The sequence below is a fragment of the Cetorhinus maximus genome, chromosome 28 (genome assembly GCF_964194155.1).
Source record: "Cetorhinus maximus chromosome 28, sCetMax3.hap1.1, whole genome shotgun sequence".
NCBI classification, from domain to species: domain Eukaryota; kingdom Metazoa; phylum Chordata; class Chondrichthyes; order Lamniformes; family Cetorhinidae; genus Cetorhinus; species Cetorhinus maximus.
Window position 1 is genome coordinate 19,655,632 of NC_135906.1, and position 16,260 is coordinate 19,671,891.

The 16,260-nt window shown below is 46.1% G+C and overlaps 1 protein-coding gene across 1 annotated transcript; it reads right to left on the reverse strand.

Annotated features, from left to right (window-relative positions):
- Positions 1-16,020, reverse strand: LOC144668891 (deoxyribonuclease-2-alpha-like). Its single transcript, XM_078531349.1, has 7 exons — positions 15,888-16,020; positions 13,368-13,480; positions 8,472-8,637; positions 6,407-6,482; positions 3,369-3,530; positions 2,396-2,593; positions 1-1,437 (listed from the first exon to the last, which is right to left on the reverse strand). The coding sequence occupies exons 2-7, from the start codon at positions 13,478-13,480 to the stop codon at positions 1,070-1,072; spliced, it is 1,083 nt and encodes a 360-aa protein (XP_078387475.1). The 5' UTR covers positions 15,888-16,020; the 3' UTR covers positions 1-1,069.
- Between the last annotated feature and the right edge of the window lie 240 nt (positions 16,021-16,260).

Below are 16,260 nucleotides of genomic sequence, written 5' to 3' on the forward strand. Positions count from 1 at the left end.
TCAGATCAAATGAGAGGTTTGAAACAGGATTTATTGCGTTACACAATGCTGCCAGGTTACAATTTACTGAGGATTCAGAAAAGGACATTCAGTGCTACAATTTAAACAATGCGCTTGTGGGCTGCATACGGTCAGGAATATCCAAAGCAGTGACCTGGATCAGCATTACACTGCAGCTGGAAACCACCATTAATCTCAGCCACACTGCAAAGCAAGGACCAACAGCAAGAGTGAGGCTCCTCACTACCTGCGGCTGATTGACTCAAAAGATTTACAGCGCAGAGCTTTCATGTTTATAGATCTGTACGTGTGCAGGGGTGAGGGTGGTGGGGTACGGGGACTTACCCGTGTCGTATCTTTACCGCAGGAAGATACAATTTGGTGCAAGATCAGCATTGGTTCGAAGCTCAATAGGCAGCAGGCATGTTGCCTGGAAGCAGCAACTCCCTTCACTGACATGAAACTGTGCAATCCTTTCAACACCGCGTTCGCTTTTCAGCTGAAAGCCCCATATTAGGGAAAGGAGCCAGGGAAAACTAACTGGGGGTCAGGTGGTGCATTTCTATAGCGCCTTCCATAACCTTAAGGCGTCTGAAAGCGCTTTACAGCCAATGAAGCACTTTTGAAGCTGTTGTAATGTAGGAAACTCAGTAGCCAATTTGGACACAGCAAGCTCCAGGAAACAGCAACAATTATATCATCTGTTTTAGTGATGTTGATTAAGGGGATACATACTGACCAGGACACTCCCCTGCTCTTCTTCAGGTTAGCGGTCATGGGGCCAGGTGGCACGAGGGCCGATTTGGCCTCAGTTTGAATTCTCATCCGAAAGACAGATCGGAAAGAAAATTTCCAGATTACTGTCTGTTTGAGGCCAACCTTGGCAAAGCCTGGATATGATTTGGAGTTGCCTGGCTGGGATTCCGGCATAGCGTCGGTTTTCAAAATGCTTTCCTGGTACTAACATACAAACAAAATCTAAAACGCGGCTCTTAAACCCTGCTTCACAAAAGCAAAGGGAAAGCTAATCGCTGTACATTTACCCTGAAAGTACCATCTGAGCCTCAGCTCAGGTTCTTCCCTTCTCACTGCAGCAACACCGGCAGGACTGGAAGGATGAAACCAGACTCGAGAAAGAACGCCAGACCACTGGATCATCAGTGCAAACAGTTCCACCTCCTCTGTGTTCCTGCGCCTCATCTCGGTTGATATCACCGATGCAAGTCCACTTAACGTCTTCACCTGGCCTTGTCACACACCATTTTGAGTGATCCACGTGGTCGCTGAAGCTGATGTCTGTGGAGAATGTAATCGTCTTCACATTGTACACCGCGTAGCTCATGCTACAGTTGGACGGGAGAGTGTGCGCAGCGTTCTGCCATGTCTCAACCAACAGGTCACTCTTAAAGAACTCCGCCACCCAGCCAGAGTATAAATCTGCAACGTAAGAGCTTGTTAATGAAGCAGTGGTCAATAGGATCGCTACCTCTTCATTCAGAGCATCAATATACAACAGTCACCATTAAATCCAGTTGGGGATTCAGGAGAAACATCATTAGCAGAGAGAGTGGTAAGAATGCGGAACTCGCTACCACAGGGAGTGGTTGAGGTGAACCGTATAGATACATTTAAGGGGAAGCTGGATAAACACGTGAGGGAGAAAAGAACAGAAGGATATGGTGATAGGGTGAGATGAAGTAAGGTTGGGAGGAGGCTCATGTGGAACATAAATACTGGCATGGATCTGATGGGCTGAATGGCCTGTTTCTGTGCTTTACATTCTATGTAATTCCATGCAAGGTTTCCTTCAGTCCCCTAAGGATTAGAATTAGCGTTAGAAGCCTAAAGAGAAGATTGGAATTACAATAGCTAAAGTGTCAAAACCGCTGAAATATTCCCCACCTACATTAGGTTATGTGAAGAAGCTGTGATTGTTCTCCCTAAGAGCACAGAAGGTTAAAGGAACATTTAAGAGGGATGCTCAAAGTTATAAGAGTTGCTGATAGAGTGGATAGAGAGAAACTGTTTCCATTGGCTGGAGGATAGGTAAGCAGGGAACACAGATTTAACTGGCAGGGGGGTAAGGGCAGTGGAAGCAGATTCAATAGGAACTTTCACACCCAACATGGCTGTACTGGCTCTTTTGAAGGAATTATCCTATTAGCCTCACTCCATTGCTCCCCACAGCCCTGCAAATTTTATTTTCAAATATACATCCAATGACCTTATGAAAGTTACTGTCGAACCCACTTCCAGTTGGATGGGACAGGTTTAAATAGGCGGCCTTGAAATAAGCAGGGGGAAAATGCCCGAGGTTAATTTGGAGAGAGCAGATTCAGGAATCAGACAGAGAGGGTGAGAAGAGAGCCGCAGAGTCAATGGAGAAAGTTATTACCATCTCCAAATTTACTGTATTTTGCAAAACTGGTGAAGTGTTTTCCTGCTGCTGACGTTAGGATGACCTCTCTCCGCCAGGGGGGGGTCTCCAGTAGCTCACCAGTCGCTGCCTTTGTGAGGTTCACAAGGTCTTTGTCAAAAGGGGGTGGCACTGAATGATCATAGACGTGAGGGTTGTTGTACAACAACTGCGTACCTGCGAAAGACAACATCGTGGGGGTTAGAGTTTCCAGGAAACTTTCCCAACAATGCAACCCTTCAATGATTGAAAAAAAACAAAGACAAATTAAAGGCCAGAGAGCAGGAGGCGTTTTTTTTTTTGGGTGGAGTCGGGTTGTGGTGTTGATTTTTTTTTTCTTCTCCTGAAGGCTGGAGTTTCTCAGATGTCACGCAGCTTCCGTAGAGCCTACAGCACAGAAACTGCCCATTCGGCCCAACAGCTCCCTGCTCCATGTGAACCTCCTCCCACCCCACTTCATCCCCACCCCATCAGCGTATCCTTCTATTCCTTTCTCCCTCATGTGTTTATCCAGCTTCCCCCTTAAATACATCTACACTGTTCACCTCAACCACTTTCCCGTGGTAGCGAGTTCCACGTTCTCACCGCTCTCTGGGTATACAGCAATCAGCCTTGGTACAGAGCATCAGCAGGCAAAGTCACCACATGGGGTCGTAAGATCAGCTGATCCAAGACCTCTGGGGCTAACCTGCACCCAGCCAATGAATATTGATTAAGAGTATGAATCCAGGCTGGTATTTTTTCATACCGCACCCCCCTCCACCACACCCCGCCTCCCTAGCCCAGGAGTTTGGAGATTCGTTTCCAGTGCGTTACCATCCTGACTAAGATCAGCTAACTCACAGGTCAGGGAACCAGACTGGGGCCCTTCCGGCCAGCACATTCACCAACTGAGGAACTTTGCACTATCTTCAAGAAAAGCACAGCAACATTTGGCGAGTAATCCGCTCACCAATATCCTTGAACTGGGAGAACTGGTAGGTAACGCAGAGGAACGATTGTCCATTTTTCTGTCCACTCTTTGGCCACCGGTATTTTTGGTCAGTGCTGGGTGGGAAGTGTGGAGTGCTGTGAACCAACCAGAAGCCTTGTTTCTGATCCAAAAGTACAACGCCTGCATTTAGGAAGAAAAGGAACACTGTGAACACTTCCAGCACCCGTACATATTCCAACTCACGCATTGTGAACAACTGAGACACTCTAACTCAATGGCAGAGACAAGACAAAGACTTCACATCTGGTCAGTCATTGGTTTGAATTTCAGATTCAATGGGACAATGAAAAGGTATAATCAGCCACATGTGGAATACAACAACAATTTGTATTTATAGCGCGCCATTAGCGTAGTAAAATGTCCCAAGGTGTGGCAGAGGAGCATCAGCAAACAAAATTTGACACTGAGCAGCAGAATATGGCAGGACGGGTTGAGAGAGCAGTTAATGCATGTAGTATCCTCGGTTTTATTCATAGGGGCACAGAGTACAAGAGCAAGGAGGTCATGTTGAACTTGTATAAAACATTAGTTTGGCCTCAGCTAGAGTGTTGTATCCAGTTCTGGACGCCACATGTGAGGAAGGATAGGAAGGTATTGGAGAGAGGGCAGGAAAGTTTCATGAGAATGGTTCCAGGGATGAGAGACTTCAGTTATGACGATAGATTGGAGAAGTTGGGATTGTTTGCATTGGAGAAGAGAAGGCTGAGAGGAGCTTTGTAGAGGTATTCAAAATCATGAGGGGGTCTGGACAGAGTAGGTTGGGAAGAAACTGTTCCTGCTTGTGAAAGGATCGAGAACGAGAGGGCACAGATTTAAAGTGATTGGTAAAAGAAGCAAAAGCGATATGAGGAAAAACATTTTCACGCAGCGAGGGATTAGGGTCTGGAATGCACTGCCTGACAGTGTGGTGGAGGCAGGGTCAATTGGAGCATTCAAAAGGGAATTCAACTGTTACTGGAAAAGGAAGAATGTGCAGGGTTACAGGGAGAAGGCTGGGGGCAGTGGTTCTAGGTGAGTTGTTCATTCAGGGAGCAGGTGCAGACATGATGGGCCAAATGGCCTCCTTCTGTACTGTAACAATGAGGAGATATTTAGGACGGAGACGAAAAGCTTGGTCAGGGGTCGGTTTTGAGAAGAGTCTTAAAAGGAGAGGAGAGAGGCAGGGCGATTTAGAGAGACAGTTCCAGAGTTTGGGGCCTAGGCAGGATGGCCAATGGAGGAACAGAAAAATCAGGGAGAGGCCTAAGAGGTCAAGGTTGAAAGAATGTCAAGTTCTTGGAGGATTGTAGAGCTGGAGGAAGTTTGAGAGATAGAGAGGAGGAATTTGAACACAAAAATGAGGATTTTAAATTTGAGTCGTTATTGGATTGAAAGCCAATGTAGGTCAGTGAGTGCAGGATGGATGAATGGAACTTGTTACGAGGGTAATGGCGGCAGAGTTTTGGGTGAGCTCCAGTTTGGAGTCCAGCTAGAAGAGTATGGAGTAGTCAAGTCTGAAGGTATCAGAAGAAGGGATGTAAGTTTCAGAGTAGATGGGCTAAAGCGGAGTAGAGGGAAGCGATATTACAGAGCTGTAAGTATGCGGTCTTGGTTATGGCAATGATAGAGGGTTAGGAAGTTCAGCCCAGGGTCAGGTAGAAAGTCACAGTTGTAAACAGTCTGGCTCAGATAATTACCAGATATACTGTTTTCGTGATGTTGATCGAGGGATAAATATTGACCAGAACACCGGGGAGGACTCGCGGGCTCGTTTTCAAAATATTACCGCAAGACATTTTAAGACCACCAGAGGGCAGATTCTGTCTCGGTTTAGTGTCTCGTCCAAAAGACAGCACCTCCAACAACGCAGCGCTCCCTCAGTACTGACCCTGACAATGCAGCACTCCCTCAGTACTGACCCTCCAACAATGCAGCACACCCTCAGTACTGACCCTCCAACAATGCAGCACTCCCTCAGTACTGACCCTCCAGCAATGCAGCACACCCTCAGGACTGACCCTCCAGCAATGCAGCACTCCCTCAGTACTGACCCTGACAATGCAGCACTCCCTCAGCACTGACCCTGACAATGCAGCGCTCCCTCAGTACTGACCCTCCAGCAATGCAGCACACCCTCAGGACTGACCCTCCAGCAATGCAGCACTCCCTCAGTACTGACCCTCCAACAATGCAGCACACCCTCAGGACTGACCCTCCAGCAATGCAGCACTCCCTCAGTACTGACCCTCCAGCAATGCAGCACTCCCTCAGTACTGACCCTGATAGTGCAGCACTCCCTCAGTATTGACCCTCCAACAATGCAGCACTCCCTCAGTACTGACCCTCCAACAATGCAGCACTCCCTCAGTACTGACCCTGACAGTGCAGCACTCCCTCAGTACTGACCCTCCAACAATGCAGCACACCCTGAGTACTGGAACTCCAACAGTGCAGCACACCCTGAGTACTGACCCTCCAACAATGTAGCACTCCCTCAGTACTGACACTCCAACAATGCAGCGCTCCCTCAGCACTGACCCTCCAACAATGCAGCACTCCCTCAGTACTGACCCTCCAACAATGCAGCACACCCTCAGTACTGACCCTCCAACAATGCAGCACACCCTCAGTGCTGACCCTCCAACAATGCAGCGCTCCCTCAGTACTGACCCTCCAACAATGCAGCACTCCCTCAGTACTAGCACTGGAGTGTCAGATTACGTACTCAAGTCTCCAGAGTGGGTCCTGGAACTTCTGACAGGGAGGTAAGTGAGCCGACCTAGAACACACTGGGGGAAACACCTTTTAGAAAAATCCATGAAAAAAACCTAATGGACCCTTCAAGCAGATATGTAGCAACACAGAGAAACAGAGCAACCGGAAGGTGGGAGAATATAGCCCTGTCACCAGGCCCATTTTAAAGTAGCTTGGTGGACTACGTTGTCCAAAATTCTTGTGGAGAGGCCTATGGCCTGAAGCATGAGAAGAAACATCACAGCACAGTCATTAACCATCACCTTTAGTATGTCCATCACGATTACTAGAGATGTTGCCACTTTGATCATTGTACAGCACATAGGCCACATTGTCACTCTGGAAGAACAAAATAGAGAATGAATGCAGAAATCCTTCTGACTGCTTCTAACTCTGGAAATCCCACATCAACTTGTTTTCTTCAGCACAAACAAATGACACAATCGGAGAGTATTCCCTGCCCAACTCAGCTACACACTGCCTGAACAAAATCATCCTCTCTAGCTCCATATCCTGAAGAGAGAACATTGTTGCCGCAGCTCCCAATTCCAAGCCAGTCTGTCCAAACCCAGCAACACCAGGGCTAACAGGGTTAGACAAGGAGGCCCAGGTTGCATAGACTAAGTTTGTATTCCCACAGGTATAGCAGATTAAAAGGTGAAGTAATTGGGGTGTTTAAGATGATTAAAGGGTTCGATACGGTCGATAGAAAGGAACTATTTCTTCTGGTGACCAAGCGCAGAACAACAAGGTATAACCTTAAAATTCGAGCCAGGCCATTCAGGGGTGATGTCAGGAAGCACTTCTTCACGCCAAGGGAGGTGGAAATTTGGAACTCGCTGACCCCCAAAAATTGTTAAAATCGGCAGGTCAATTGAAGATTTCAAAATTGAGATTGATTTATTTTTTAGTAAGCAAGCGCATTAAAGGGACAGGGCACTAAAGCAGGTGCATGGGGTTAAGATACAGATTAGCCACGAGTTCCAGGAGGTGATGGGGAAAGAAAATAATTTTGCCAGTAACTTTTTGATGGTTAAAACCATGACCCATTCAGTGAGCTGTTCAATCATTGGCTGAGATATCGGTGTAAATTGTAGCTGTTCACAGATTTTCACTGCAGTTTGGATATTTACCAACCCACATGAGTATTACAGAGCATGGGGGTCACTGTCAAACAGCTCACTGCCCCACCACTGGTGTTAGGACCTCAGGCACTCAGACCAATCCATGAAGCTGAAGACTTGGTGGTTCAATTGAACAAACCAGCCCCCAAGGCTTTGGCTCCCTTAAAATGGATCCCATAGCCCGCCTGGGACAAGAACTACCCAGCTCCGCTCCCTATGCCGACTTCAGCTACTGTAGAATTACCAAATCATAGAATGATACAGCACAGAAAGAGGCCACTTGGCCCATCATAAGGGTGCCGACTCAGCACAGAAAGAGGCCACTTGGCCCATCATAAGGGTGCCGACTCTTTGAAAAACATAATCAACTTGTTTTGCTTCCCCCCTGCTCCTTCCTCATTAACCCCCAAATTTTATTTTGGTTAGCCGCACATGTAGAATTTGGATGTGAGGGGAGAGGATGTTTGGGGTGGGGTGGGCGGTGGGGGGAGTTGAATAATTATGGGACGGCCATAGGAAACATTACACTACATGGCCTGAATTTTACCCTCTGGGTGTGCCCGAAGCAGAGGTAAAACGCATTCCCGGCCGAGATCGTGCAGGGAACGCGATCTTACGCTGGCTGGCCAATTAACGGACAGCCAGCATGAAACACGCTCAGAGAAAGGCTCAGCACTGCCGTTGGGAGCAGGGAGAGGGCGGGCATTTCAACATATTATTGTAGATTTCAGTCAATCGCTATGGGGTGGACCTGAAAAAAATCCAATGGCGGCCACTGTGAAGAAGAGGAGGTGGGGGAGGGGGGGGGGGGTGGGGTTCTCCCTGGTGTCCTGGCCAATGTTTATCACTCAGCCAACATCACAAAAAACAGGTGATCTGGTCGTTATCATATTGCTGTTTATAAGAGCTTGCTGTGTGAAAATTAACTTGTGTTTCCTACATTACAGCTGTGACTACATTCCAAATGTACTTCATTGGCTCTAAAGTGCTCGGAGATAGCTTCAGGTTGCGAAAGTCGCTATGTAAATGCAAACATTTTCTTTCTCAAATCCAAGGCGAGGATGATTAGATTTCAGTTCACTCTACTGGTTAACATTCACCCCATAGTCTGATACCGAACGCGAGGGGTAGCTAGGTGGTGCTTTTCTGACCAAACTGCCTCAACACTTACAGCTTTAGTGACACAAACAACACTTCCAATTACCTGAGGTTTAGCTCCTTTGTACAGCTGCTGCAGAGTACATCCCACAGCCCCTTTGGTGTCATTTATTGGATATTTTCCAGCCACCCAGCCACTCTTTGAGGGGTCCATGTACATGTACTTTAAACCAGATCCACTGACAATCTTGGGTAACTTGTAAATAATGAACCTGAAAGCAGAGGGGTTGAGGGTATGGGGTTGGAAGGAGACAAAAGTTAACAGCCAAGCCAGTGTGTGTGTGTGTGTGTGTGTGTGTGTGTGTGAAAAGAGAACACTGCCCCATAATCTGGTCTTGGGCAGCATCAATCCACCACTCCTGGTGAGTAGGGGGCCACAACACAATATCCCGCCTCACTCAGAGACAAGAAGCTCGACATCATCTGGGACAAAGCAGCCCATTTCATCCACCACCTTAAACATTCATCCCCTCCACCACTGACGCACAGTGGCAGCAGTGTATGTACCATCTACAAGATGCACTGCAGGAACTCACCAAGGCTGCTTAGACAGCACCTTCCAAACCCATGACCACTACCATCTAGAAGGACAAGGGCAACAGACACATGGGAACACCACCACCTGCAAGTTCCCCTCCAAGCCACTCACCATCCTGACTTGGAAATATATCGCCGTTCCTTCATTGTCGCTGGGTCAAAATCCTGGAATTCCCTCCCTAACTGCACTGTGGGTGCACCTTACACCACAGGGACTGCAGCAGTTCAGGAAGATAGCTCACCACCACCTTCTCAAGGGCAATTAGGGATGGGCAACAAATGCTGGCCTAGCCAGTGATGCCCACATCCCATGAATGGATTTTTTAAAAAATCACCAATCTTATTCAGGAGGGGGAAAGGTTTCACCAGTCTGCTTTCCTCCAAAATGGAAAATATACTGATTGCAACACTAGTTACATTCTGCATAAGAGAAAATCTATGCCCGCTGTGGGGAACAGGAACACACTGGTACCAGGACTGAAGAGCAGCTTCCCCGAGGTCGGGATCAGTCTGTGCTGTACCTGACTCATCAGCAATCAATACCAATCCACAGCCCCAGAAATGAAAGCTTTTGGACTTCATTTTGATTGTGCAATAGTGTAAACCAAGTGTTAAAGAGGCAACAGGGCATTTAAAGCCTCTGCCAATTGACTGCAGTCAAAACAATAATTCCAAGAGATGTAAAAAGCATCACCAAGTCACTGCCACCCATTTTACAATATCAGAATCAAAATGACCACCTTCAAATATTAACAAACTCACACTTTGATGGGATATAAAATTAATTTAGTAAAGTTATCAGTAGATCTGAAACATTACGCAATATCGCTAGGACAGTATGGTTCCTAACAATTTCCCTGGTGGTGTTTACTTGAGTTTCTAATAAGACCTTTGCTTTAAAAAATATATATTCTTTGTGGACCAATAGAAAACATTTCTCCAAATAGTTGTTAACAGGATCCCAAGCTGGTTGGTGAAGTGGAAACCAAGGCACAAAGCTTTTTTTATTGAGAGAGTTAATGTCTTGTTCAGCCTCCCACCTCTCCTCCCACCTCAGGCCAGTGTCTCAGCTGTCCCCTATTTATATGTGCTCAAAGACCAGTCACATCCATCACCTGTTTCTCTTAACCTTAACAATGTAATTGACAAGACATTAACAATAATGAAACAAGATTTTGTCAGTTACTGGGTTAAACGGTCAGATGTGTGAATATGGTATTGATTCTGCCGAAACCTCGTGAGATTTAGGAAGGGAGAGAAATTGTGGGTAGTTCAGAAGCAAATTTAGGGGAAGATATTAGTTGCTATTTGAAAAATAGACCACAGTCCAGCTAGTTCACCCTCTATCAAATTGGCAGTCACAAGAATTAATCACTGATCATGACATTCAATCTTCTTATGGTGTCAGCTGTGGCTATGGGTAGCACTCTCTCATCTGACTCACCAAGGTACTCAGTTCAATTCCCACTCCAGAGATTGCAGCACCAAAATCTATGCTGATATCCCCGTGCTGTACTTTTGGAGGTTCCATATTTTCAATGAGATGTTAAACCAAGGCTCCCTCAGCACGCACACAGACACGTACACACTCCTGGGGACCTCCCCATAATTACATACCCACTCCATGGAACCCCTGTCATTACATCCACAAGGACACCCTGCAATCCACACCCCTTCCTGGTGCTTCCTCCCCCCGCCCCACCCCGTAATTATACACATTGTCCCAGGGCACCTCTGTCATACAGGCCCCTTCCTGGGAATCCCCCCCAGCAAATACACATGCTCTGAGGGACCCCACACTTTTCCGGGACCTTTGTCCTTCTGAAGAAGCAGCACTATCATTGTAACAAATATCTATTTTACATTATGAATATATAGCAATAATAACCCTGAAGATCAATAAACATCAAAGACTGGAAAATGACTGCTTCGGTCAAGAGTAATTGACTGGGAGGGTTATAGAATATGCCAGTGCACAAGACAAATTGGCAAATTTTTCCTTTAGTTTGAAAAGCAATGCTGTAAACACCAAAATGTGTTCAGTTTTCTCCCTTTGTTCTCATCGAATCAAACAGCTCTTCCTGCTATAATGGGCAAAGAAGGATCTGTTATGTTTCTGGCATTAAAGGCTATGGAACCAAGGCTGGTAGATGGAGTTAAGATCAGCCAAGATCTAACTGAGTGGTAGAAGAGGCTCGAGGGGCTGGATGAAGCAAGAATTGGTAGCTCTGAGAATATTATAGATTTATTAAAGACGGTAGTTTTTGAAGAAAGGCTGGAGTGGTGGATTTTTAGAAACAGGATTTTTTTTCCCCTCTCTCTCACTTTAAGGAAATTCTTCAACCACCTTCTATAGATAAGCACAGGCTCTGGACTTGTTAAGGTAGATTGTGTTTTGTATAGGTATCTAGGTCAGCCAGCCAGAGACAAATCTCTACGCACAGGTCTGGGTGTGATATCCAGGCCTGGATAGAGCGGACGAGGGGAAGATGTTTCCATTAGTAGAAGAGACTAGGACCCGAGGGCACAGCCTCAGAGTAAAGAGAAGACCTTTTAGAACAGAGATGAGGAGAAACTTCTTTAGCCAGAGAGTGGTGAACCTATGGAATTCATTGCCACAGAAGGCCGTGGAGGCCAGGTCATTGAGTGTATTTAAGACCGAGATAGATAGGTTCTTGATTGGTAAGGGGATCAAAGGTTACGGGGAGAAGGCGGGAGAATGGGGTTGAGAAACTTATCAGCCATGATTGAATGGCGGAGCAGACTCGATGGGCCAATTGGCCTAATTTCTGCTCCTATGTCTTATGATAAGGTACAGCCTCATGCTTGCTTATCATAAAGACACTTACAGGCATATTGAACTTTTTAAGGAAGACGTGTGTGTTTTTAAAGAAATACAAGCAAGGACACTGATCAAAAGGCAGCTGATCAAGTAAAGTGACCACTTTCTGGAAAACTCCTGTGTGGATTATACTGACAGACCTGTCCTGAGAGAAAATGGATGTTGCACCTGAAAAGGTGTCCTGACCTTCTTCAAGCAGAGACACTTGAAAGGGAGATAGGAAAAATGCAAAAGACTGAACTTTAATCTCCTGTGGTTGCAGAGACAAAAGACTGATTTGCACATCTCAGCAGTCACCCAAAAATCCATCTCCTGTTGATTCATGTCTCAGAAAGTGTAAATAGTTCTGAGGTGGATGCAAGATGACTATTCCCACTCATGGAATGCACAGGAAAAATGGATTAAAAAGCTAGTTGCAGAGCAGTACAGTGTGTGCTGGTGCGCTGTGAGAGTGACCAAGACGACCATCTAGTCACCCCTGCAGTTGCAGGGGAAGTTTCTCTATCTCTCTCTATTGCTGGAGGCAGGGCTCAGCTGAAGCCGCATTCAAAAAGGACATAGGACAACCTCTTCAGCTATCCTGCAGAACCAATTTCTCCGAACCAACTGCGAAACTGCCAAAGTCAGCTCTACAAGAATCACCCAACTTAACAGCCACAACGTACCATCACCTATGCCTCACGGACAAGCCAAAGACTGATTTGTATGTTTTTAAAATCTTTACCTGACTCTTAACTTTTCATTTCTGATCTGCGTGTATGTTGCATTTTATTATTTTTCTCGGGTTTTTAATAACTAATAAACTTATTCTTTTTTTGGCTCAAGGGAGCCTGGTTAAATTGGCCCGTTATAAAAAATAACTACATCTGGACTGGGAAAAGGTATCCACAGGGGGAAGGGATCCCTTTTAAATTAACCTAATTGCGACCAACTGAGGAGGTTGAATAAAGAGGGGGAGCCAACTTATTCTTCCTCACCCGGGAACATAACAAAATTGGGGTCCCGTTTGGGAACATAACAAATTGGGGGACCTCGCCAGCGGACCGGTCGTAACTGTACCCATCCATTGGGGTAATTTGGACAATTGGATGGGAAGACATAATTCAACAAGTGATTGGCAAGGGTGCTTACCAAGCCCTAAAAATAAAACTTATAAATGGACAACCAAGAGGGAAAAAGCATGGATCAAGTGAGGAGACTCTTTAAGGTTGCTAGCTTTAGCTTACCACTCTGATCACCCTAAAGGTGTGGAAGAGATGATTACCCCAGGCAGCAAAGACCAGGCTGTTCGGTCCATATGGACCTTTTCACCTATCACGGGCCATATGTTTACTATATCTATTCTGATTATGTGTTTATATTCAAACTACCACTTCTCAATAAAGCACTTTAAACCTTTAAACTTAACTGCTTAGGACTCCTCAGCTCTGCTGAATAATGTGCTGCCCCTGATTAAATCTTACAATGGCCTACCCCTGGTCACTTCTAATATTTTCCTGACGTCTACAGCTCGGTCTTTAGGTAAACAAGTTACAGATGTAGATAACAAATGCCCCAACTTACCAATCAACAGGCTGCCCATCATCATTGTAACAGGAAATGTCTGAGGTCACGGAAGCTGCAAAACAGGCGACAGTCAAAGAAACAAGCACGTGCCAACAATCGGAGTGGAGCATCTGAAAAACAACGAGACTATGTGGGAACACCTTCACCACACGGACCGAAACGGTTAGGGAAAAAGTGGCAGTCAACTAGGGATGGGCAATAAATGCCAGCCTTGCCATTGATACCCTTAACCCAAGAATAGACTAAAAAAAAATTGGGCAGTGGCATAAACTTACAAGGATCGGGTTTCCAAATATACTATTTGACTTTCTCTTCCTTCGCCTTGCCATAGTGTCAACATCGACATTTATTGCATCAACTTCCACAATTTACATTAAAGCCATCATTTTATTCCATTGCTACCACAATGTTCCCTTTGCCTCATAACTATGGGTCTTTTGAAATCCAGGGTCGACATTAACAAAAATCACTAAGAATTTATACTTTCCCGCCCTTTTCAATTTCATTAATAGAACCTCAGGGAGCCCCAAACCACTACAGCCAATGAAGTACTTTTGAAATGTAATTACTGTTGTAAGAAAAGCTGTAGCCCAGTTCTACACAGCAAGATCCCACAAACAAGATGTGATATTGACCAGATAATTTGTTTCAATGATGTTAGTTTAGTTACACATATTGAGCAGGACATTGGAAAAACTCCCCATATATCCTGTGAGTAGCCCCATAGGACCTTCTACGTCCACCCGAAAGGGCAGACAGGGTCTCCATTTAACATCTCATCTAAAACACGGCACCTTTGACAGTACAGCACTCCCTCAGCACTGCACTGGAGTGTCAGTGAAGATTATGCACTCAAACCTCTGGAGCACAGCTTGAGCCATTGGCTTTCTGACTCACGGGCGAGAATGTTACCAACTGAGGCTCAACTATCGCAAAACTTTTCTCCTCTATGTTCTTTAAGCTGAGAAGAGATAAATGGAACTGGGCACATCATTTGCAGATACGCCGGGAGTGACGTACTCGAAATACACTCAGCAGAGTACAGGACTCGTACTTCATTATATTTAACCAGTCTGGTCTGCTTTTCAAAATGTTAACAATGGTGGGGGGATTTTCCCCTCATCGGGCAGGCACGGTGGGCGGACACAGGAGCAGCCGCGCGATGGTCCACCACCCGCGATCGGGCCCCTGCCTGCGATTTCATGCTGATGACCTCAGCGCTGCCGGGGCGAGGGTGGGGATGGGAGGAGGGTGAGCGCTGCAGTGTGCGCATGCACAGGGGTGCGCTCAGTGAAAGCTCCCTGAAGGCACAGAGCTGCCTCAGGGGAGCTGAAGATTTTTAAACATTAAAAATAAAAAGAGTTCAAAAGTGAGGAAAACATGTCCCCTCATGTGACTCTGTCAAGGAGACATGTTAAAAATGAGTTAAATCTTTTTTAAAACGACTTTCGAAATCTCATCCTGCCGTGGAGGAGGTTTTGCAAAAATTGCAAAGGCCGCTTGGCCTATTCACCTGCCCGCCAACCGAACAGTCAGACAGGCAGGGAAAATTTCACTTTCATTAAGTAATTAATTAATGGGCTTAACAGCGCTATTAATTGTCAGTGGGCACGCCAAGCTGAAAATCTAGGCCAATGTCTTTTTCGTTCTTTCACAGGACGTGGGCTTCGCTGGCTGGGGCCAGCATTTATTGCCCATCCGTAATTGCCCTTTGAGAAGGTGGTGGGTGAGCTGCCTTCTTGAACCGCTGCAGTCCATGTGGTGTAGGTACACCCACAGTGCTGTTAGGGAGGGAGTTTCAGGATTTTGACCCAGCGACAGTGAAGGAACGGCCGATATATTTCCAAGTCAGGATGGTGAGGGGTTTGGAGGGGAACTTCCAGGTGGTGGTGTTCCCATGTGTCTGCTGCCCTTGTCCTTCTAGATGGTAGTGGTCGTGGGTTTGGAATTGTGAAATCTTTAGCCATGACCATCCCTAGACCTAGTGGACGAATTGTTTAAGCTGGATAAATGCCAGTGCCGGCCCACAAAAACAAAAACATGTACAGGCGTGAGGTATGAAACCAACCTGTCCCGCCCTCTCATTCTAATGTCTCAGTAACCAGTACAAACCTCACTGGGTCTCTGTAAGGGTGATTGGTGACCGAATCTCAATATATTGCTGAGTACTGGGCACAATTTATGGATAAGAAGACAGCCGTGCCGGATCAGAACTTTAATCGATGTGTGCAAGTTCATTTCCAACAGAGATAGACAGAGAGAGAGAGAGAGAGAGGGAAAAGAATGCGAGGCTGAATAATTGAAGGCTGGTAACAATGAGACCGTCTCGACTAAGAGTTCAGATTGTATCGTAAAAGGCAAGAGAAAATCCCAACAGTCCTCAGCTGAAGCCTAAAATAAAGCTGATATTTAACACACACACACACACACACAAATCCAATTTCACTGTTGCAACTGCATCAACAATGTGACCCTTTCCCATCTCCTCTCCCCCTGTAACATTTCTCATGCACTCACTGCTGTCTTGCTTGTGGTTCCGGCAGTGTTCTCAGTGTCTCTCTTCCCCTTCAGCTGCAGTTAAAGCACCTTCTGGTCAGAAATCAGCCGTCTTTACCAGTTCCAACCCTTTCCCCACACAAACACTTAGCTCAACCCGCCGAGTCACAAGGACTGTTTCAACATCTATTTGGAACAGCCCATCTTAAAAGTTTAGGAGAGAGGGGGGGTGTTTGAACCATATGAAACTTAGCAGTGTTAACTGAGTCAATAAAGCAACTTCCTAATTTAGGGCTCTCTGCCCTGCATGACCGACTTTTCCCTTCTCCGAGTCTTCTTTTTCTTCTCTGCATAAAACCTTTCCGAATGCCAAGTGTTATTCCCAGAGGGAGGT

What these genes read in the sequence shown, in the direction of transcription:
- LOC144668891 (XM_078531349.1), bottom strand. Translation starts at nt 13,480, where the DNA reads ATGCTCCACTCCGATTGTTGGCACGTGCTTGTTTCTTTGACTGTCGCC. An exon ending in TCGTGATGGACATACTAAAG is followed by an intron (nt 3,531 to 6,406) that starts GTGATGGTTAAT and finishes TCCTAAATGCAG; the next exon opens with GCGTTGTACTTTTGGATCAG. An exon ending in CTCCCAGTTCAAGGATATTG is followed by an intron (nt 2,594 to 3,368) that starts GTGAGCGGATTA and finishes TGTCTTTCGCAG; the next exon opens with GTACGCAGTTGTTGTACAAC.